General features: G+C 40.5%; 1 protein-coding gene across 4 annotated transcripts in view; it reads left to right on the forward strand.

Moving 5' to 3' along the window:
* rps6ka1 (ribosomal protein S6 kinase a, polypeptide 1) overlaps positions 1-24,950 on the forward strand; it is a 172,012-nt gene that overhangs the window by 88,986 nt on the left and 58,076 nt on the right. For 3 of the 4 annotated variants that reach the window (XM_059954691.1, XM_059954692.1, XM_059954695.1), the window contains one exon: positions 18,986-19,102. In XM_059954691.1, coding sequence (XP_059810674.1) covers positions 18,986-19,102 — 117 coding nt within the window. Of the gene's footprint in view, positions 1-3,044; positions 3,185-18,985; positions 19,103-24,950 lie in introns of those variants that run through there. The other variant, XM_059954694.1, reaches the window with a different exon arrangement.

Raw genomic sequence — 24,950 nt, forward strand, 5'->3', positions numbered from 1 at the left:
AGGAAGAATTTTAACAAAAGACATTGACACTGATGTGTACAGGGTGTTGGAAATAATTAGTATTACACGGCGTTTGAAATTCTGGAGGTTATTTTTGTGCATTGCCAGTTTCAAATATTTAAGTAGCAGATATGCAGAAGGTAGTTTTGGGTTACCTGCAGTTTATAGTTAAAGTCTGTACAGTTTTTTCTTTTATCGTGTATTGCATTGTACTGCTGCCACAAAGTTAACAAGTTTTACAATATATGCCAGTGATATCAAATCGGATTCTGATTTTATATACAACTTTGAGACCTGTCTCCTTATAGTTGGTGACAAAACAAAGTAACCCAGTAAAACCTGTTTTTACAAAAAAAGGAGACTGTCAGACACCCAATGTGCAGGGGAAAAAAGCCAAATTGTGCAACCAACAAAAGCAAGGACACAACTGATGTTCAAGACAGAGTAAAGCCAAGTGATATAAAATTGTAGTTCTATTTCAAATGAAGCTAATTCTAATCTTGGTAAAATGTACATCCAGAGACTCTGGTTAAATCTGTACTTCTACTTTGCTTTTGCCTCTGCTGAGAGGTTCAACCTGGCTTGAGAACCGACATCTCTTGACAATATCATATATTGTGGTGATATGATGGCTGGTTCTTCGCTTGCAAAGATCAGGAGGGAAGAAGAGACCTCGTGAGTGACAGTACGATTGGTGACTGTAGAGGTTCCCCTTCTCTGTCGCTGTAGGAGTTTTTCCTTCTTCCCACCTGCATTGCATGGGTTTATAATGAGGATCAGTGCGCGTGGACTGATACTGCTCTTTAGGCTGGGGGATGTTCCACAGTGGCACAGCGAGCTGCAGTGATCACGGTGACTGCAAGGCTGTAGCTTGAGTATCAGGGAGCAGTTATAGGACCACTAATGCCAGACAGACAATCTCTGAATAGTATTGGTAATGACTGGGGGGTCACCTGTCTTGTAAAGGTATTGCCCAGAAGAAGGCAATGACAAACCACTTATGTAGAAAAATTTGTCAGGAACTATCCTGGTCTTAAGACCATGATCACTCGCATACACCGTATCCTTGTTGTATGCGTCTTCAGACAATGTGAATTCACAGTTATGCGTTGAACCTATTTCTACCAACTTCTCCTTATATGCGTCCAAAACTCAGTTATGCGAGGCTGTTGGGATGAGAAGCACCACTTTCCTGCCAATACAAGTCATGTGCGCACACCTCACAGTCTCAATCCTGCCAGTCTCACATTGGTTTTGGCAGCGTGTGGATGTGCGATCTTGTGCTCTTAAACTTCTGTTGTTATTACCTACGGTGCAGTGATTTTGTGCTTGAAATATTTAACTATGCCTCCTAAGTGTCCTATGTCAAGTCCTGGGCCATCAGCCAAGCAGCAGAGAACCACTTTAACACTTGAAAAAAAGTTGGAAATTATAAACAGGGCCGCGTTAGGTGAAGCTCTTGGACACTACTTTGGCCTGAGTGAGTCCACAATCAGAAACATAGAGAAAATTGCTGAGAAAATAAAAAATACAGTGATTGATTCATCATAAGTGTCTTCAAAGATCGTTACCAAAGTGCGCAAACTGATTATGACAAAAAATGAGAATTTGTTGAATTTGTACATTGAGCATGAAACAGGAAAAAAAAACAACACTCTGTTCCAATCATCTTCATGATAAAGCTTTGGAAATTTATGGTCACCTTTGTTCAGAGGCTAGTGAGGAAGTTGTTGAGTGATATTGTTAGCTTTAGTGCAAGTAGGGGATGGTTTTCTAAGTTTGTTAATTGTCACAGGCTTTACAACTTGTGTGTGGTGAGCAAGTACTGACCAAGAAGCTGCTGAACACTACCCTTTGCAGTTTCAGGCTGTGTTAGCTGAGTTAGGCATCACACCAAAGCAGCTGTTTAATGAAGATGAGACCGGGCTTTTTTGAAAGCGTATGCCAAAACGCGCTTACATAAGTAAGGATGAAAAGACTCTGTCAGATTTCAAGGCAGCAAAGGATAGGCTGACTCTGCTTATGTGTTACAATGTCGAAGGAGACTGTAAGATGAAGCCTTTTTTAGTTTAGCATTCACTAAACCCCCATGCTCTTAAGGGTCCAGTATGATAACTTTCTATAATTTATTATGTTGAATATTGCCTTAAATTGATGAAATATAATACGAATTTTGCCTTGTGGTACTGCTTTTGTGTTGTATTGGTATGAAAATGTGAATAAATTACAGATAAGACATATTCAGGAAGCCCTCCAGAACGCATCCCTATTTTCTCCATTTAAATAATTATTCACATTATGCATTTTCCATGCTATCCGTCGACTGTGAGGAACGTATCCCCTGCATATAATGAGGATAGGGTGTATATGGTACAGCACATATTGACAATGAAAACTATTAAGCACTACAACTAACAAGTTTAGAACAGGCATATGAAACTTTGAGATCAGTGACTTGTACTTGGAATAATCCTGATGGTGGAATGTCAATGGAGAATTATAATTTTTACTCCAAACAATCTTGCTAGTTGTTTAAAACAGAGATGAAGAAAGACTTGGAATATCAAATATTATGATCATGATGGTTTGCAGCAAAGACTTATTAAAAAGATGAAGAAGTTCTGATTACCTTTAGAATTGAAGAACAAAGGTTAAAAAGAAAATCTTCCTGTTTTGCTTTTATGCAGCTGCTGTAAGGATGTTGTATAAATAGGAAGCCTGCGGTCTTTATTTCTGTTGCAAATACTCAGGTGTTCAGATTCTTTCAGAGTAGCAGCAAGTTGTCTTGTGCATTTGCTCTTCACTAATGACTGTAAAAGGCTTTGTGCATGTTGTAAAATGTGCAAATTCAGTGCAGTTTAAAATTTGCTCTCTGCCTAGCCAATAGACTGTCTTGAATCTGTGATATTATCTGAATCTGGGGTTGCTTTACAGACTGCTTCCTTCCTGTGCCAAGAGATAGTTAGATGTTTCATTTCAATTTCTCCTGAAGCTCCTGAAGCTGAGTTCTTTATGCGCGTGTGTGTTTTTGTGTGTCTATTATGCTGTTTGTCCCGGTGGGCTAAATGGCAAAATTATGGAAAAGGAACCAAAAAGGTTCAGTCTCTTCAGAATCTTTTTAATTAATCGGCGCAAGAAGGGCCAGCATGGAATGTGCAAAGGTGACTCACCAGGCTATGCTCAGGTACTTGTGTGAGTATTTATGAATTGATTACAATTGATTAAATTAAATGCAAAGTTTGATGTTGCGGTGCTCAGTCAGCTTGGCCATTAGCTTGCAGACGTTTTCTCACCAGTCAATGAAATGTCTGCAAGCTAATTGCCAAGCTTGGCGAGCCACAACATCAGACGCCTCAACCCAAGCTACCAACATTCACCACTGACTTGGTGCAAAGTTATTAGAGAGGAGTGTTTTGGAGATGTGAAGGCAAAGTGATTTTTGCTTCTTGGAATGGCACAGGCACACCGTATCTGCTGATGTTAGAGAACCAGTAAAGTTGCACTTGAAGCTCTATTTATTGCTTATTTGTTTATTATTATTCTAATTTCTTTCTTTCTGTATTTGTATTTATTGATGAGTTGTCTTCTTCACTCTTGTTGAAAGCTCAGGTTGGGCGGTCTTTCATTGATTCTGTTCTGGTTATTATTTGGAAAACGTATTGAGTATGCCCGCAGGAAAATAAACCTCAGGGTTGTGTATGGTGACATATATGTACTTTGATAATAAATCTACTTTGAACTTTTGCACTTTGAAGGTGAGAGAGTTGTGCCAAGGACATTGAAAGATGGCATTCGAGAATTACATATCCTCAGTTTGCTGATTTGTTATTGTTCGATATCATACAGAGCGCATCACACAACACCTGCAGCAACGTTAAGCCTTCGCCATGTTGATCTATTCGAAAGGATATGTAAAATATCTCAAAATAAGTGGAAATACTGGAAATACTCAGCAGGTCGAGCAATATCCATGGAGAGCGAAGCAGAATTAATGCTTCAAGTTGAAACTAGGAAGGAGAGAAAATAGTTTGTTTTAAAATAGAGAGGGAGGAGGAAAGGTTAATAAGTCAAAGGGATATCTTGTAAGGGTGTGGTTACCCATAATAGAATATTTGTCCTGGATGTTGCTATGTGCTGACAGAAGATGAAGATAAAATTGCCTGTATCCCAGTTAGATTCTGTAATATATTTCTCTGAGAACAATCACTGATGCCCTCCACAAATACACCTTCCCTGGTACCTCACTGGGTTGAGGGGGGAGTACCAGCAGTTGAGAAAATGGCAAATGAAAAAAGCAGAAGAATAGCAGGAACTATTGACCAATCAGCTTGCATCTGTTACTGGGAAGTTTCTGGGAGTCCATAATCAAAGAATAAGTAGTTATTTGGAGAACTGAAGGGAAAGCAAACCGAATCAATTTTGCTTTAAGAAACAAAAGTAATTTGTCAATACTCTTTAAAGAATTCTTTGAAGATAGAAAGTAGAGGTGAACCTAATTTGGGTTTTGAGAAAGCATATAAATTGCCACCAAAAGCAAAGCGCATAGGAGCATATAGCATTGGGGTTGGGTGGAGGAATGTTTTACATGGATTGAAGACTGATTTTCACATGTATTACAAAGGGTAGGTGTAAAGGATCTTTTTTTATTGGAAAGATGATAACAAGTGTAATGCTCCAAGGATCATTTTGTTTGTGATGTGCCATGTCGTATGACGTAGAGGATTATGGTCTTTCCATGACCATGATCGTCCCTGGCAAATTTTGCTACAGATGTGGTTTGCCATTGCCTCCTTCTAGGCAATGTCTTTACAAGATGGGCGATTGCAGTCATTATCAATGCTCTTCAGAGATTGTCTGGTCGCTTAACCAGGACTTGTGATGTTGCACCAGCTGCTCATATGACCATCCACCTCCTGCTCCTATGGCTTCATGTGAACTTGATTTGGGGGGTGATACACCTTCCCCAAGGGTGGCCTGCAGGCTGATGGAGGGAAGGAGCACTTTGTGCCTCCTTTGGTAGAGGTGTATCTCCACTCAGCCATCTGGAAGGATCGGTACTTGGCCGATTATTTATTATCTGTGTTAATGATCTCAAAATAGGTAGAATGCAACTATTCATGTTTATAGATGATGCAAAGATTGATGGCACAGTAGATTGCAAAAAGAATGTCTGGATTCTGCAGCAGGATTATTGATAGGATGAATGAATACTTTGGCAAATGGAAATCAATGAAGAAAACTGAGGTAATGCACCCCAGCAAGAGGAACAATACTGTAGTGGTTAGCACAGCACTTTTACAGTACCAGCGACCAGGGTTCAATTCCTATCGTTGTCTTAAGGAGTTTGTACATTCTCCCTGTGACCATGTGTGCTTCTTCTAGGTGCTCTGTGGCTTCCTCCCACAATCCAAAAACAAAACGGTTGGTAGGTTAATTGGTCATTGTAAACAGTCTCATGATTAGGCTAGGGTTAAATCGGGGGATCGCTAGGCAGCAAGGCCTACTCCGAGCTACATCTCAATAAATAAATAAATCAAAAGGGAGGCAACTATCTAAGTACAGAGATTCTGAAGTACAGAGGTGATCTGGATGTTGTGTATAACATATATAAATTAGCATGCAGACATAAAGTAATTAAAAAAGGTAAATTACATATAGGCTTCTATTTGCAGGGCGGTTGAGTTTTAAAATAAATGATTGATACAGTTGTGCAGGTTATAGGTGAGAGTTGGAATCATGTACAATTTTAATGTTTATTTATCAATATAGGCCTTTCTGGCTCTTTAAGCCATGCTGCCCCAGCAACCCCGACAAACCCGATTAACCCAAGCCCAATCATGGGACAAATTACAATGACCAGTTAACCTATCCAGTATGTCTTTGGACTGTGGGAGGAAACTAGAGCATCTGGAGAAAATCCATGCATTCCACAGGGGGGACGTAGAATCTCCTTACGTAAGGGTGTTGGAATTGAGTTCTGAAACGCCACGAGCTGCAACAGTGTTGGGCTAACTACTATGCACCATGTAAGAAAGGATATGTTAACCTTGGAGCCTATCAAAAAACCATTCACTTGGATAACAATGGGGATGGCAGTGCCACTGTCTCACAAATGATGAAAGAAAAATAAGAACTGTGGTCTGAGTTTAGGAAATTAAAGGTTTTTATTTTCTAAAGCACAAGGTCCTAACATGACATGCTATGATAGATGTTGAAATATTTCCACTAATGAAAGAGTCTCAAATGGTGAAATTAAGGGAATGGTCAGGAAAACTAAGGCATTTTTCTCAGGTAATGGTAAGTCACTAGAATTCTCAGTCCTATAGGTTTTTGAGGCCAGATCACTGGAATTACTGAAAGAAGGAATAAATATATATTTTTTGAAATATTGAAGGCAAAATGGAGCTGACATAGAAGAGGAGTTGGGGACTGGGACAGATCAGCCATGATGATATTGATGGCTGAGCAGGTAGCCGATTCCTGTTCCTATTTACTCCTGTTCTTAAATCTTAGCTTGGTTTACTGTCATATCTCTTGATCTAGTTTCTCCAACCAAGTTATATACTCAATTTACTCAGTTCAATTTATTCAGCAAAGTTGCTTTAGCTATCTGAAACTAAAATATTATTTTCACTGTTCCCTAAAGACCCACTAACCCTTCCCTCCTACAAAACCTCCCATTGACTACTACTGGTTACGCAATGCTAGAACCAAAATATCATGTTCCCTTATTTCTTACTCATTTTTTTTTAAAAAGGGAATCCGTTATCCCCTCCCTCCATGAATCTTCATTATCCATGTTATCATTCCTTATTAGGTTTGCTTGGTCTACTTTTATAGCAGCAAACTTATTAGATGCACCTCTAATTTCATGCTTTATTCTAAGTTTTATTTACTTATTTAGCGTTGCAGCACCAAGCATGTCCTTCTACCCCGACAACCCCGATTTTAACTCTAGCCTAATCACAGGACAATTTACAATGACCTACGCAGTACGTCTTTGGACTGTGGGAGGAAACCAGAGGATCCAGGGAAACTCTTACGTTCCTGGAGGAAGACAGACTCCTTACAGGGGATGCAGGAATTGAACTCTGACATCCCGAGCTGTAATAACTTTGCGCTAATTGCTACGTGACCATCTATGTATTTTGCTCATGCTGATCCTTGGTTGTACTGGGTAGGTAGCCACTTTTACTTTACAGATGCTAATCCAGAGTTTCCCCCATTTTTAATGCCGTGGACCCCTACCGTTTACGAAGAAGCGTGTGGACCCCAGGTTGGGAACCCCTGAATCTATTTACATTGTCTCTTATTCCTCTCCCCCTTGGGTGTTTACCTCGCTCGCTTTAATCTTAGGTTACGTTATTTGACTAGTTAGTTTTGCATCCTTCCCACAGGGTAGAAAGAAGCATTTCTTCTTACCTTCGTTTGGATATATGGTGACAAATATAAATGAGCAGGGCGATCTTTGTATACAGAGAGTGGTGGGTGTATGGTAGATAAATTAGGGGTGTTTAAGAAACTCATAGGCATATTTATGATAGAGAAATGGAGAGCTATGTTGGAGGGAAGGGATAGATTAACCTTGGGAAAAACTGGCTTAATATTGTAGGTTGACGTGTCTGTGCTGTGCTTTAATGTTGTATCTTCTAATCCAATAATCTCCATGAAGAGTTACATTTGGCTTCACTGGGGAAGTTACTTTGATCCCTGGACTGCTGAAGGTAAAGCGTATAATGCTCATGACTCCTCAGTAGAAAATAGCAAGGATCAGCAGTTTCCTGTTTTATCCTCTGAATTGAACAAAATGACCTCTTTAGTCAGCAATCCAGATGCTCTGTAAGTTCTGATAAAAATACATGTGACTTTCTGCCTGTGATTAAAATCTTATTTCATTTGTGTGTTCATTTCAATTGCATTCTCGTCTATCCCTAATCACGAGATTCACAAGTTCTGCTCTGAAAAGGGTCATGAGATTTGCTGACCACCTTTCGAAACACCATTTCCTCAGCAAGGGCAGTTTTGAACTTCTGGTCCACTCCCACTTGTATTTTCCATTCCACTCCCACTTGGATCTGTGCTTTTAGCCTGTGACATTACTCTGAAGGTTGGCCTTCAGCCCTGTTAATTTGCCTCGTAGCTCTTTCTGATGATAGAAGTTGTTTATGTTCCTTTATCCCCTTGATTGCCTATCATTATTGAAGTACTTTCCATGTCTTCTATTGTGAACCTTAATCTAAATAACTATTTAGAATCTTTGCCAACATTATAATTCCCATTGTCTAGTTTTGATTTAGCAAGAAGCAGGATATTCCATTTCCTCTGGGAGGAAAAGCATTAATTACCCCTCAAATCTGGTCCAGCATTCAATAAGATTATGGCTAGTCTGGTTTTAGCTCTGTCACCATGTTTTTGCTCTCATCCAAAGCCCTTTTTACTCCCTGGTAGTTCAAAGTTCTGTAGGCTTCTGCCTTGACTCCACCTCCACACTTCTTTGCATTTAGAATTCCCAAGAGGCACCACCCACTGAATGGGTGGACTATATCCTCTTAAGAAACATTTATTTATTCTTTTTGAGCACTTAAAAGTCAGGTGTTTATCCCTGGGCGTCTACATCTTCGAGGATCTGTCCTGGCCCCAACACATTGAGGCAGTCATGAGGAAGGCATGTCAGCAACTGCATGTCATTGGGAGTTTGAGAAGTCTTTGGCACCAAAGACTCTAGCAAATTTTTACAAAGGTACTGTGGAGAGCATTCTGACCCGTTGCATCACCCTGTGGTGTGGAGGCTCCAATGAGCAAGTTTTGAAAGAGGCTGTGGGCACAGGCAAGTTGTCTCCCTCATGGGCGAAACATTCCCCAGTGCTGAGGACATCTTCAAAAGGCAGTGCCTCAAGAAGGTGGTATTCATCTTTGGGTACCCTCGCCATCCAGGGCACGGCCTCTTCTCATTACTTCCATCAGAGGAGTTAGAAGCTAGAAGACCAATACTCAGCATTTTAGGAACAGCTTGTTCTAGCTTACAATGAATTTTAAAGAAGTCCTAATCAATTAGCGAGGTGGGCTGAACAATGAATGGCAAATGGACTTCAACTTAGATAAGTTTGTATTTTGGACTGTCAAGCCAGGGTAGTACTTATACATTAAGTTTCAGGGCACTGACAGCTATTCAAAGTTTTAAAAAAAGTTCAAAGTATGTATTGTGGTATAAGTGCTGTGGAACGGAGGCCTGGCGGTAGAAGTGCACACTCACACTAGTATATATGGTGGTGAAGAAGGTGTTTAACATGCTGGCCTTCATCAGTCAGGACATAAGTTTTAGGGGTAGGGAGATGGAGTTAGCGTTCTTTAAGTCACTGGTGAGTCTGCATTTGAGGTATCATGCAGTTTTGGTCAACCTGTTATAGGAAAGGCCACATTGTCAAGCTGTATAGGGTTCATGAGATTTTCAAGGCTGCTGTCTCGACTAGAGAACCCCAGTTATAGCAAGTGGTTCGCAATGCTGGATCTTCACTCTCTGGAAGGAGAGGTGACCTCATAGAAGTTTATAAAATCATGGGGGCTATGAACAAAGTGGATGTTCGTCAAATACAAAGTGCTGGAGCCACTCAGCAGGTCAGGCAGTATCTGTGGAAGGGAATAAATAGTTAAGACCCTTCATCAGAAGCTCCCTTCCTCTCCAATCCCAATGAAAGGTCCCTGATGAACCCTCCCATTTTTGTTCTGTTTTATTCCTGAATATTCAGTTCCTGGACTTGGTTACCTTGTAGGGATGTCTCTGTGTAGACAGTCAGATCCAACTTATTTATTCCTATTTGTGCTGTTAACTCATCCATCTTGTATTGAATGATGCATGCACTAAGATAAGATCCTTTTATCTTTTTTTCTTATTGTTTTTCTTTCTCTGTCTCTATAGTCCCTGAACTCTTATGCAGGTATGCTCAATCTGCTCCACAATTCCATTACGGCTGCATTATTATCCCTCTCAACTCCTTTCTCCTGCCTTCTCCCTGTAACATTTGATGCCCTGACCAGTCAAGAACCGATTAATCTCCACCTTGAATATGCCCAGTGGCATGACCTGCACACCCGTCTGTGGCAATGAATTCCACAGATTCACCCTCTGGCTAAAGACATTCCTTCTCACCTATGTTCTAAAGGGATGTTCTTCTATACTGCTACTGTGCACTCTGGTACTGGTCTCCCCACCCCAGGAAACATCTCCACATCCGCTCTATCTGGACATAGAGACATCAAATTCTTCTCATTTCACTCTCATGATCCTCCTCTGGACCCTGCCAGTACATCTTTTCTTAAATAAGCAGCCAAAAACTACTCATTGGATTTTTTTTTAACAGGTTTGCTGTTAGTTCATGCATTGTAGGCAAATTCCAAGCTGGTTCCGTCTTCTCAACTGACGAACATTTGTATGGGCAATAGTCAAGGTGTTCAGAGATCTCTGTTAAAATGTGTATTTGAGCTTCTGCATGGAATTGAATCTCATTCAGTTGTATGGTCCTGGTCTCTTGGTTATCATCTACGATTACTCTCTGGTTCTCAAACTTTAAGGAACTGTGAATCGAGCAGAGAACTGCTGGTTGCAGAATCAAGCTGTTACCAGTGAGGTTAAGAGTTTTAAAAACATATTTGTAGAGTTTGTAATTTAGAATTTATGAATTCCTGATTATTTCACAGTATTCATCTGTACTGATGTTGAGGCTTTGTAAGGCACTGGTGAGGCCTTACTTGGTGTATTGTGAACAATTTTGGCCCCTTTATCTAAGAAAGGATGTACTGACAATGGAGATAGTTCAAAGGAGGTCGTGAAAATGATACTGGGCTTGAAAGGCTTATTGTATGAAGAGCATTCAATGGCTCTGGACCTGTGCTCACTGGAATTCAGAAGAATGAGGGGGGATCTCATTGAAATCTATCGAACATTGAAAGGTCTTGACAGAGTGGATGTGGAAAGAATGTGTCCAATGGTGAGGGAGTCTAAGACCAGAGAACACAGCCTCAGAATAGAGGGGCGTCCTTTTAGAATGATGAGGAGAAATTTCTTTAGCCAGAACCATGTATCTATGGAATTTGTTGCCTCAGGCAGCTGTGGAGATCAAATCATTGGGTATACTTGAAGCAGCGGTTGATAGGTTCTTAACTAGTCAGGGCGTGAAGGAATACAGGGAGAAGGCAAGAGTTTGGGGCTGAGAAGGAAATGGATTAGCAGACTCAGTGGGCCAAAAGGCCTAATTCTGCTCCTGTAACTTATGGTCTTCCCAAAGTTCAAAATGTAGCTTACTGACTAGTGACTATATTATATTTACTTTAACTAAAGCATTCAGCTGTTCCATAGTCCAAGTCAGCTTGGATGTAATGGTATTTTTGTTTCTTTTGTGTCGAACATTCATTGCCACAATGTTTATCATGATTCCTTTGTCCTCCCCTACCTTTCATCTTCTTACCTCAGCAGATTATTTGCAAGTATCTGATTCAGTGACACTCCGCTACTGTCCAAGAGAAATCAAATATCCCTTTTCACATTTGAGTAACAGAACTTCCAACGTAGTTTCACAAAGACTATAAATAACAAATCGTCATAGATAAAAAGCCTGTGTTATGTATCTATACATCAACGTTCAAGGTAAATGGATTATCAAAGGGTCATCGTATACAAACCTGAGATTAATTTTCTTGCAGGCTTACTCAATTAATACAATAAGCATAATAGAATCAATGAAAGACTGCGCCAACAGGGTGGGCAACCAGTATCTAAACGGCAACAAATTATGCAAATACAAAAAGAAAAGATGAAGTAATATTAATAATAATAAATAAATAGTCAATAAAGATTGAGAACATGAGCTGAAGTATCCTTGAAAGTGAGTCCACTGGTTGTGGGAACAGTTCATGGTGATAGGGTGAGTGAAGTTATCTGCTCTGGTTCAAGAGCCTGATGGTTGAAAGGGGATACATTTTAAATAAGCAGATTAGGAAGGAAGTGGGACGCTGTGGTCTCACTTGCCAGCTGCTATTAACGTTGACATCATCTGAAGGCACAAAGAGCATTTGTATTCTTGAAATATTGAGCTCTGGAGTAAGGTTACCAAATGTATTTCCTTCCATCTTGTAGTTCTGATGCTTATCCTCAAACTATGGGATTTTCAACATGTCTAATTCATCTGCTGTTAGGCAAAGGTATGAGAAGTTAAAACACCATTGAATTCTACTTTGATTTGGAATAAACATAGATGAGATGCCGTTGGAAAGATCTCTGTGGACTTGTGAATTTCTCAATTGTGCTTGTTGATTATTTTCAGTATGTTATTGAATACCAGTGATAGTTCTCCAAATCAACATTAAAACCTGTGTGGATGGGTGTGTGCCCACAAAGGCTTACTGTGCATACCCAAACCAAAAGCCGTGGATGAACCAGGAGGCATGTTGTCTGCTGAAGGCTAGATCTGTGGCATTCAAGTCTGGCGACCCAAGCCTGTACCAGGAAACCAGGTATGATTTGCGGAGAGCTATTTCAAGGGCGAGGAGACAATTTCGGACAAGGTTGGAGGCAACATTGGATGCACAGCAACTTTGGCAAGGTCTGCAAGACATTACTTCCTACAAAGCGAAACCCAATAACATGAATGGCAGCGATGCTTCAGCACCAGATGAACTCAACATCTTCTATGCATGCTTTGAAAGAGAGAACACAACTACAGCTGTGAAGATCCCTGCTGCACCTGATGACCTCCATCTCAGAGGCCAATGTTAGGCTGTCTTTAAAGAGAGTGAAACTTCACAAGGCGGAAGGTCCCGATGGAGTAGTACCTGGTAAGGCTCTCAAAACATTTGCAAACCAATTAGCGGGAGTATTCAAGGACATTTTCAACCTCTTACTGCTATGGGCAGAAGTTCCCACTTGCTTCAAAAAGGCAACAATTATACCTAAGAAGAATGAAGTTGTTTGCCTTAATGACTGTCGCCCCATAGCACTCACATCAACACTAATGAAATGCTTGGAGAAGTTGGTCATGACTAGACTGAACTCTTGCCTCAGCAAGGACCTGGACCCATTGCAGTTTGCCTATTGCCATAATAGGTCAGTGGCAGATGCAATCTCATTAGCTCTCCACACGGTTTTAGACCACCTGGACAGCACAAACACAGGATGCTGTTAATCGACTATAGCTCAGCATTTAATGCCATCATTCCCACAATCCTGATTGAGAAGATGCAGAACCTGGGGCTCTGTACCTCCCTCTGCAATTGGATCCTTGACTTCCTAACCGGAAGACCACAATCTTTGCAAATTGGTGATAACAAGTCCTCCTCGCTGATCATCAACACTGGTGCACCTCAGGGATGTGTGCTTAGCCCACTGCTCTACTCTCTATATACACATGACTGTGTGGCTAGGCAGAGCTGAAATACCATCTATAAATTTGCTGATGATACAACCATTGTTGGGAGAATCTCAGGTGGTGATGAGAGGGTGTACAGGAGTGAAATATGCCAACTCGTGGAGTGGTGCCGCAGGAACAACCTGGCACTCAACGTCAGTAAGAAGAAAGAGCTGATTGTGGACTTCAGGAAGGGTAAGACGAAGGAACATGTACCAATCCTCATAGAGGGATCAGAAGTGGAGAGAGTGAGCAGCTTCAAGTTCCTGGGTGTCAAGATCTCTGAGAATCTATCCTGGTCCCAATATACCGATGTTGTTATAAAGAAGGCAAGACAGCGGCTATATATTAGGAGTTTGAAGAGATTTGGCATGTCAACAAATAGACTCAAAACTTTTATAGTTGTACCATGGAGAGCATTCTGATGGGCAGCATCACTGTCTGGTATGGAGGGGCTACTGCACAGGAGTGAAAGAAGCTGCGGAAGGTTGTAAATCTAGGCAGCTCCATCTTGGGTACAATCTTACAAAGTACCCGGGACATCTTCAGAGGGTTGTGTCTCAGAAAGGCAGGGTCCATTATTAAGAACCTCCAGCACCCAGGGCATGCCCTTTTCTCACTGTTACCATCAGGTAGGAGGTACAGAAGCCTGAAGGCACACACTCAACGGTTCAGGAACAGCTTCTTCCCCTCTGCCATCTGATTCCTAAATGGAAATTGAATCATTGGACACTACCTCACTTGTTTTTTAATATACAATATTTGTTTTTGCATGTTTTTATATCTATTAAATATATGTAATTAATTTGTTTATTTTATAATTTTTTTTCTCTGCTAAATTATGTATCGCCTTGAACTGTGGCTGCTAAGTTAACACGTTTCATGTCACATGCCGGTGTTAATAAACCTGATTCTGATTCTCTTCAGCTGCATGTCTGTGCAATGGCCATCCTTTGCAAAAGCTTTTTCTGTGCAAAGATCTAAACTGCCTGCCTGTGGTTACTTTCTCAAGCTTATTCCCAAGTGGATGGGTGACCACAGGGATGTATTGTCTGATTGCTTTACATTGAGTTGCATGCTTTGTCATAAGAAGGAAAAAAACATAAACCTGGTCATAGCGTCTGGTCTGCTAGAAGTACAGTGCTGTGTAGAAGTATGAAGGAGAGGCAGAGCGAGATGTGTACGTATATAAAAATATGCGCACGATAGTGGGGCACAGTGGAAGGGGTGTGGGACAGGTGGCGAAGGAGGAGTGCCAGGGTGGTGTGGAGCATCCGCAGAAAGAGAACAAAGTTCTGAATTATAAAATTATGAAGGTCTTGGGCCCCTTACCTAAGGCAGCACAGTAGTATAGTGGTTAGCACAATGGTTTACAGTGTAGTTGACCCGTGTTCCATTCCCACTGCTGCCTGTAAGGAGTTTGTACATTCTCCCTCTGACTGTGTGGGTTTTCTCTGCGTGCTCGGATTTCCTCCCACAGTTCAAGGTTTATTGGTGATTGTGAATTGTGCTGTGATTAGGATTAAACTGGGGGGTTGCTGGGCAGTGTGGCTCAAAGGACTGAAAAGGCCTATTCCACGCTGTATCTCAACAAATAAAGAAGGGGGGAGAAAAGGATGTGCTGTCCTTGGAGGGGGTTCACAGGAGGTTCCTGAAAATGATTCTGGGATTGAAAGGCTTACTTTATGAGGGGTGTCTGATAGCTCTGGGCTTCTGCTCACTGGCTCTGGGCTCGTACTTGCTGGAATTTAGAAGAATGAGGGAGGATTTCATTGAAACCTATCAAATGTTGAAAGATCTAAACAGTGTGGATGTGGAGAAGATGTTTCTGAAAGTTGGGGAGTCTAGGACCAGGGGCATAGCCTCAGAATAGAGGGATATCCATTTAGAAAGAAGATGAGGAACTTTACTAGCTAGAGGGTGGTGAACCTGTGGAATTTGTTGCTGCCGCTGGCTGTGGAAGCCAGGATATTGGGTGTATTTAAGGTGGAAGTTGATAAGTTCTTGATAAGTCAGAGGTGAATGGTTACAGAGAGAATGCAGGAGAATGTGGTACTTTTGAGACTTCTATTAAATTTGAAAAGTTATGGAGACCATTTATTCAACATTTTCATATGATGTAATATGACCCTGTGCCAAGTACATTTGATTTCCCAGCTTTTAGCTTATGTATTTTGAGAGGACCGGAAGTGACGGCATTGATGAATACTTATTTTTGTGAGATATTATAAACAGCCCACTTTTTTTTTCTCCTTCTCTTTTGTTTGTTTTTCTTTCTTTTATATTACTTATTAGTTATAGTTATTAGATTAGATTAGTTAGTTTTGCATTATATAAATTTTTTTTTGTTTTTTTTTCTTTCTTTTTTCTGTTTTTTTTATATTATACATTATGAAATATTTAGATTTACTATGTCCATACATATATCTTATGGCTTATGTCTTGGTAAACTCATTTATATTGTAACTATTATGTATGTTTTTTTTCATATGTAATGGAATGTGTATGTTGGTAATTTCTTTATCAATATATCATCTGTATTCTGTCCATATTACTAATATTAATAAAAAGATTTAGAAAGAAAGAAAGAAAGAATGTGGTTGAGACAGAAAATGGATCAGCCATGATGAAACGGCAGAGCGGATTTGATGGGTCGAATCACCTCAATTCTGCTCTAATGTTTTATGGTCTAAAGTTATAGAGTTGGCATTTTGGTTTGAAGAGCTTTCATCATCAACATTTACACAACGTTCATTTTATTTCAGCATCTGCAGGCTTTAAATTATAAATGATCTTCATTTGATGTCTGAACAATTAAACTAGTGATGCCTTTTTATGTATTTTATAAATTATGTAATGAGAGTTATAAGTTTGGGAAGCTATGAGAAACTGGGGAAGAAAGTTCAATACTTATGACATCAGTTGATTGTGTTGCAATGCAGTGAATTCCCTGTGTGGTTTGTATGAATTAACCATTGCTTAAGTTATAGATTATACTACATAAGAAGGCGGACTATGCCTAAGGAATTAAGAAGCCAAGTTAGAACTTGGGAAATATGTGAAATGGTAATATGGATGCAAAGTCTTAATTAGAAGAAAATATTTAAATCCTTGATAGTAATAAACTAGTTTTGATAGAGACTGAAGAATATCTGGGAATAACATCAAACTTAAGATCAAATCATCCATCAAAGGGCAGGAATTACCAATGAAAATGATGAAATCAAAAGTACAGGGCTATGGCCATAATGCTCCTTAGTCATAATAATTATTTTAAGTTGTAATCGCTAGACTTGCATTCAATTGGTAAAAGACATCTTAAGCATTATTCCCCAGAAAGCCTTCTGGACAAGAGATGCAATCAGTGGAGTGCTTTTCAAAAATCTTAAGGCATTTCACTAAATTATGATCAGAAATTGATAAGAAAACAGAAGAATAATAGAATCATTCTAGTAATTCAGTCTATGAGCTATGCAGACTGCTGTGGAACAATTCCCTGTTCTCTGTCTGTAGCTTTATGGTTTATTTCCCTCAAGTGCCTATTCAGTCTCCTTTTTGAAGGCATTGATCTCTTTCACATTACCCTCCCAGGCAGCAAGTTCCTGATCATTGCCAGTTACTGTTTAAAATGTAACATCCTTTTTCACAATGCCCTGCTCTTGCCTGCAGCTTCCAATCTCTGTGCTGTAATCCTTATCATATTATGGGAATGGATTTTTCTTATCTAATCCTGTTATAATTGCTTCAGTCCTCTTTGCTCTCAGGAGAACAGCCTATTCTCTCTAATCTTGAAGCTAAAATCCCACATCCTAGTCAATCCTGGTTTTCCAGCATCTTCACGTGGTTTGGTGACAAAAGCTGGATGCAAAACTTCTAGTCAGGCCACAAGAAGAGCTTATTGAAGTTCGGTACAGCCTTTCTGCTTTTGTACTCCATATCGATACAGTGGATTCCAGTTAATTGGGACTCACTGGGACCAGTACATTTTGGCCCAATTATCCAGTTTTATTGAAATAGTTAAAAAGATATTAAAAAAAAGACAAACTAAGTAACTAAGATTGTATTTCAATCAACTACAGAGCAAATTAGAGAACAATCAATATTACTATAACACTGTATTAGTTCCTATTAGTTATTACACAATGAACAAAATCAGTGCCGACACCTAGTAAAGATAATGGACTCCTTTCATACAATGCTATGGACGATTGCAGTCTCTAAATCTTTATTTTCATTGTGACATTCAAGGTGATTGTCGATACCATCAAGTTCTTTCTAGTACCTAACTTACTGAGGTAGTGAAACTGTTTCATTTTTACTCCTAACTGTTTCTCGCATCTCCAAGCCTGAATGTTTAAAACCACAGTGAAAATACTCAAAACCAAGATAGGGTCTTTTAAGAGACTTCTGGATGGCTACTTGGAGCTTGGAAAAATAAAGGTCTATGGGTAAAGTCTAGGTAGTTCTAAGGTAGCGACATGTTTGGCACAGCTATGTGGGCTGAAGGGCCTGTATTGTGCTGTATGTTTTCTATGTTTCTAAAACAGTTCTGAATTGTCTTTCTTATTTATTCCTTGCCAACTGTCACTGATTAAAATCATTGCTTTTTGAGCATAAACACACGCAAGTCACACTATCTAAAAACTGATCACTCTAAGCACTGTGTGGTATCTAATGGCTACACAAGTGCATGTGACTAATGCTAGTTAGAACCTGTTCGGCAACAGACCCATTCCAGTTAAGTGGCGTAGTGTCCCAAATGAAGGGAATCCCAGCAATTTTCTTGATGTTTTTGTTCTTTAAGAGCTGTACCAAATAAGTCACTGCCCTGATTAACTGATGGCCCAATTAACCACAATCCACTGCATCTCGGTTAAGCTCGAGATTCTATTTGTTTTGAAGGCTGCTTTCACAGCTTTCAAGGATCTATGCGTATGAAACATCTGTTCCCTCTTTTCAAGCACACTTTAGAATTCTGTCAGTAACTTGGTGTTGCCTTTTTCCTAATCTTTCTGGCAAAATCAATTAACTTGCCCTTCTCAGAATTAAATTGCATCTGTCATTTATTCCACTAACAAATCTGTCAGGTTAGTAATTTATTTTGCTTCAGATTTCCAGCATTGTTTTGATTTGCAGCACAGGTTGACTAAGTAGTTTTTAAAAAAAAATAGCATACTGGATCCTGAACTTTCTGAAAAGAGGCATCAAAGACAAAACCAAGGATGTACTGCTGAAATTGGTTGTTGTGTCCAAATTTGGACGCCATGCTCCAGAAAGGATGGGAAGGCTTTGATGACGGATCAGAAGGGATTTAGATTTAGATTATTGGAGAGGGTACAGCAGTTTGCAAAGGTAAATGTCAAAGTTGTGTCTTTTGAGGAGAGAATGATGAAAGCAGCTTTGAAAGGAGGCATTGTAAGGACACAAATAGGAATATCATTTTTTAGTGCCTTAAATTATTTAACTATTTTTTATTTCTGTAGCACACTTTCTCATTTTTGCAGAAAGTTTTAAATATATTTCATGTGAGATACGGTTTGTTGTGAAAGTAATGAGAGAGTAATTCTTAACACAATTAATCCTTTCAGGATGAAGAGAATGTGAAAGAGATCAACATCACACATCATGTAAAAGAAGGATCTGAGAAAGCTGATCCTTCCCACTTTGAGCTCCTAAAGGTACTGGGCCAAGGATCCTTTGGAAAGGTCAGTCTTTCTCATGACCATATTTTGAAACTAGTTATAATTTTTATTGTGGTATGTAGACTTGTCAATGAATTCATCATCATCATTATTATTATGGGCCATTTCAATGATGTGCACGATCATAGTCTTTTGACCATGATTTTTCTTGACAGATGTCTTCAACAGAAATGGTTTGCCATTGCCTTCTTCTGGGCAGTGTCTTACAATGCGGGTGACCCCAGCCATTATTAATACTCTTCAGAGACTGTCTGGATTGTCTGCCTGGTGTCAGTGGTCGCATAACCAAGGACCTATGTTTGCTTGTTGAGATACTGTGCAGAATAGGCCCTTCTGGCCCTTTGAGCCATGTGGCCAGTTTGTACTATGCATCATACAATCATCCACTACCTGATCCCATGGCTTCACATGACTCTGATTGGGGGGTGAAGCAGGTACTACCACACCTTGCCCAATGGTGACCTGCAGGCTAGTGGAGGGAAGGAGCGCCTTACACCTCCTTTGGTAGAGACACATCTCCACCCCACCACCCGATTTAATAAATTGCATTATCTTTTTCCAGTGCATTTTATTTTCATGCAAGTAAAGCAAGTATTCTCGGCTTGGGAACTACTAAAAATTCAAACATGTGCAAGTCTGCAGATGCTGGAAATCCAAAGCAACACATATAAAAATACAAAATGCTGGAGGAGCTCAGTAGGTCAGGCAGCATCTATGGAAAAGAGTAAACACTCGATGTTTCAGACAGAGACCCTTCTCAGGCCTGTTTACTCTTTTTCATGAATGCTCCCTGATTCAATATAATTCAATATAATTATGGAGAAGGACAGGACTGGACCTAGAGTTGAGATTCTTGATTGGAGAAAGGCTAACTTTGAGGGGATGCGAAGGGATTTAGAGAGAGTGGATTGGGTCAAGTTGTTTTATGGGAAGGATGTAATAGAGAAATGGAGGTCATTTAAGGGTGAAATTATGAGGGTACAGAATCTTTATGTTCCTGTTAGGGCAGAGGTCGGCAACCTGCGGCTCCAGAGCCACATGCGGCTCTTTGATCTCTGTGATGCGGCTCCCCGTGGTTTGTTAGCTTTTGAAATGTAATTCGAAATTTGAAGATTATGGTGATCTTGTACAATCTGAAAACTTTGCGGAGACACCGTTTCCTGGCACATCCGAACTGGCTCACAATTAGCCAGCGTTCAGGCTAAGGGAGATAGCCTACGGGGGTTTGTGAGTACGTGTCTTTTGGAGCATCCGCGCCCACGGGGACGGGTTGAGGGAGGCTTTAAAGCAAGGCTGTTTAGTTCGAATAAAGTTACCTTTGACTGCAGTCTTTATTTTAGCGCTGCATGTAGCACACCGCTACAACGTGTTTTTTTTATCGCTATTAATATACATCACAACTGCCAATGCCTGACACCCGCCAGTGCGCGCATTCTTTTAATTCTTCGATCCAAGGTAGGCTAACTATGGAGTAACCTTCAACCCAACGTCTTTTTTTTCGGAGTTCAAAATGTTTTTGTTGCATGCAGAAATGTAATTTCGTTTTCTCTGCAGGAGTTCATCAATTTCATAAATGCAACACATTATAGTTTGTTTATACATAGCATAAAGGCAAATAAAAACCCGTTGTATGCAGTGTTATTTCACTTTGTGGCTCCCAGTGTTTTCTTTTCTGTGGGAAATGGGTCCATATTGGCTCTTTCAGTGGTAAACGTTGCCGACCCCTGTGTTAGGGTGAAAGGAAAGGTTAAAGGTTTGAGAGCACCATGGTTTTCAAGGGATATTAGAAATTTGGTTCAGAAAAAGAGGGATGTCTACAATAGAAATAGGCAGCATGGAGTAAAGGAATTGCTCGAGGAATATAAAGAATGTAAAAGCAATCTTAAGAAAGAGATTAGAAAAGCTAAAAGGAGATACGAGGTTGGTTTGGCAAATAAGGTGAAAGTAAATCCGAAAGGTTTCTACAGTTATATTAAAAGCAAGAGGATAGTGAGGGATAAAATTGGCCCCTTAGAGAATCAGAGTGGTCAGCTATGTGTGGAACCGAAGGAGATGGGAGAGATTTTGAATGATTTCTTCTCTTCGGTATTCACTAAGGAGAAGGATATTGAATTGTCTAAGGTGTGAGAAACAAGTAAGGAAGTTATGGAACCTATGACAATTAAAGAGGTGGAGGTACTGGCGCTTTTAAGAAATTTAAAAGTGGATAAATCTCCGGGTCCTGACAGGATATTCCTCAGGACCTTGAGGGAAGTTTGTGTAGAAATAGCAGGAGCTCTGACGGAGATCTTTAATATGTCATTAGAAACGGGGATTGTCCCGGAGGATTGGCGTATTGCTCATGTGGTTCCATTGTTTAAAAAGGGTTCTAGAAGGAAGCCTAGCAATTATAGACCTGTCAGTTTGACATCAGTGGTGGGTAAATTAATGGAAAGTATTCTTAGAGATAGTATTCATAATTATCTGGATAGACGGGATCTGATTAGAAGTAGCCAGCATGGATTTGTGCGTGGAAGGTCATGTTTGACAAACTTTATTGAATTTTTTGAAGAAGTTACGAGGAATGTTGACGAGGGTAAGGCAGTGGATGTAGTCTATATGGACTTCAGCAAAGCCTTTGACAAAGTTCCACATGGAAGGTTGGTTAAGAAGGTTCAGTCGTTAGGTATTAATGCTGGAGTAATAAAATGGATTCAACAGTGGCTAGATGGGAGATGCCAGAGAGTAGTGGTGGATAATTGTTTATCGGGATGGAGGCCGGTGACTAGCAGGGTGCCTCAGGGATCTGTTTTGGACCCAATGTTGTTTGTAATATACATAAATGATCTGGATGATGGGGTGGTAAATTGGATTAGTAAGTATGCCGATGATACTAAGGTAGGAGGTGTTGTGGATAATGAGGTGGATTTTCAAAGCTTGCAGGGAGATTTATGCCAGTTAGAAGAATAGGCTGAACGTTGGCAGATGGAGTTTAATGCTGAGAAGTGTGAGGTTCTACATTTTGGCAGGAATAATCCAAATAGAACATACAGGGTAAATGGTAGGGCATTGAGGAATGCAGAGGAACAGAGAGATCTAGGAATAACTGTGCATAGTTCCCTGAAAGTGGAGTCTCATGTAGATAGGGTGGTGAAGAGGGCTTTTGGAACGCTGGCCTTTATAAATCAAAGCATTGAGTACAGAAGTTGGGATGTAATGCTAAAGTTGTACAAGGCATTGGTAAGACCAAATTTGGAATATTGTGTGCAGTTCTGGTCACCGAATTATAGGAAAGATATCAATAAATTAGAGAGAGTGCAGAGACGATTTACTAGGATGTTACCTGGGTTTCAGCAATTAAGTTACAGAGAAAGGTTGAACAAGTTAGGTCTCTATTCATTGGAGCACAGAAGGTTGAGGGGGGATTTGATCGAGGTATTTAAAATTTTGAGAGGGATAGATAGAGTTGACGTGAACAGACTGTTTCCATTGAGAGTAGGGGAGATTCAAACGAGAGGACATGATTTGAGAGTTAGGGGGCAGAAGTTTAAGGGAAACACGAGGGGGTTTTTCTTTACTCAGAGAGTGATAGCTGTGTGGAATGAGCTTCCTGTAGAAGTAGTAGAGGCCAGTTCAGTTGTGTCATTTAAGGTAAAATTGGATAGGTATATGGACAGGAAAGGAGTGGAGGGTTATGGGTTATGGGCGGGTAGGTGGGACTAGGTGAGACTAAGGGTTCGGCACGGACTAGGAGGGCCAAGATGGCCTGTTTCCGTGCTGTGATTGTTATATGGTTATATGTTATAAACAAAATTGCCATGTCTACTTGGTGTCAAGAAAATTGGCTTTCAGAACCCTCTAGATATTCAATGAGATGTTAGGAATTAATGACCCACAATTTAATCTGGCAAAGATCCAAGAGAAACATGATGATCTGATATAAGGTGAAGTGACTGTATTTATGTACCTAGTGTACCCTCAAGACATCCCCAAAGCACTTCACAGTTAATAAGGTACTTCAGTAATGATGGAATTGTGACTGCAGTTTGCACACAAAAAAAATCCTTCAAGCATTCTTAGTTTTTCAGTAATGTTTCTAGGCCAAAGATTCTGTAGGATATGATAGTTGTCTTTCTTGTTTCTCCCTGGAATAACACCGTGACTTTTACCCCCTCCTCCTCTTCTCTTCTCCACTCTAGTCTCTTACCTCTCCTCACCTGCCTGTCACTTCTCCCTGGGTCCCCCCACCCTTCCCTTTCTCCTAAGGTCCACTCTCCTCTCCTATCAGAGTTCCTTCTCCAGCCCTTTACCTTTCCTACCCGCCTGGCTTCACCCATCACTTTCTGGCTACTCTCCTTCCTCTCCTCCTCTCCTTTTTATTCTGATGTCTTCCCCCTTCCTTTCCAGTCCTGAAGAAGGTTCTCAGCCCAAAACATCGACTGATTTTTTTTTTTCGATTTTCATCGTTAGGAGGCATTTGGATAAGTGTTTGAGCATATTGAGGGATAGGACCGACTGTAAGCAGAGGGGATCAACTTAAATCGCCATCATAGTCAGCAGAGGCACCACAGGCTGAAGGGGTTGTTCCTGCGCTGTTCTGCTTCATCTGTTAAGTCCTCAGGAGGGAATTTTGAGTCTACATATACTGTATATCATGTCAAGTTTATTGTCATTTAACTATATACATGTAAACGAGACAACATTTCTCCAGACCAGTGTAAAGCACGGTAGCATATAACACACAATAACTTAAGAAAGCAAGAATTAAACCTGCAAGTGAATTACACATAGGAAAACAAAGTAAAGTGCATAATTATCAAGTGACACTTCGAATACAATGCAGCAGGGAGTTCATAAGCCAAATGGCTTGAGGGAAGACACTATCTCCCATCCTGGCTATTCTTGTCTTTATGCTTTGGAGTCTCCTACCTGCTGCTCGAAAGTCAAAGAGAACACTGGGTGAACGTGTGGGATCCTTGATAATTACTGAAGGCCCCTTGTAAGCAGCACTCTTCATAAACGCCTCAGTGGATGGTAGGGAGACCCCTATGATCCTCTTGGCCATTCTCACAGTTCATTGTAGGGACTTACGGTCCAATGTTTAGCTGCTCCCATATCAGTTGGTGATGCAGCTTGTCAGGATGCTCTCAATAGTGCTCCTGTAAAATGCAGTTAAGATGGTGGGGTGGGAGGCAAGGGGAGCCTTGTTTGCCTACATCTCCTCAGGTAGTGGAGGTACTGCTGTGCCTTCTTATTCAGGGAGGTGATACTAAGGGACCAGGTGAGGTTGTCCATGATATGAACACCCTGGAACTTGATGCACTTAACTCTCTCTACCAAGGAGCCATGTATACACAGAGGGGAATATTTCATCTGCACCTTCCTAAAAGTGTTTAACTTTTCTATTGTATCATATAGGTATACTTGTTGCAAGCCATTAAGGTTAATGCTTGTGTAACACTTACCCAAAAGGCTGGTATATGTCTAGGGGAAACGGAGGTCCAGCCACTCACCAACCCATCTCCCGTATGCGCAGGTGCTGTGAGAATCGAGTGTATGCCTCACGCCCGCCAACAGTATCAAACCCACAACAAATACCGTTATGAAATACACTTTAAAGAGTTTACTAAAATTAAAAGAGTATTAGGCAATACTATATATATATATATATATATAAATAAAAGGAAAAAAACAAAAGGCACCAACTTATCAAAGTTCAGTCTGTTTAGTGCACTCGTTGGAGCTCAACCATCGAACCATTTGACCCTTCGTCGCTCGCCTCCGGCTTCCACGTCTTCCACCCCGGACTCCCCGTTGGTTTTCCGAGCGCATGTCCACCTCCCTCGGCATCTTTCTCCCGCCTCCCCTCACA

The sequence above is a fragment of the Hypanus sabinus genome, chromosome 30, assembly GCF_030144855.1.
Source record: "Hypanus sabinus isolate sHypSab1 chromosome 30, sHypSab1.hap1, whole genome shotgun sequence".
Lineage (NCBI taxonomy): Eukaryota > Metazoa > Chordata > Chondrichthyes > Myliobatiformes > Dasyatidae > Hypanus > Hypanus sabinus.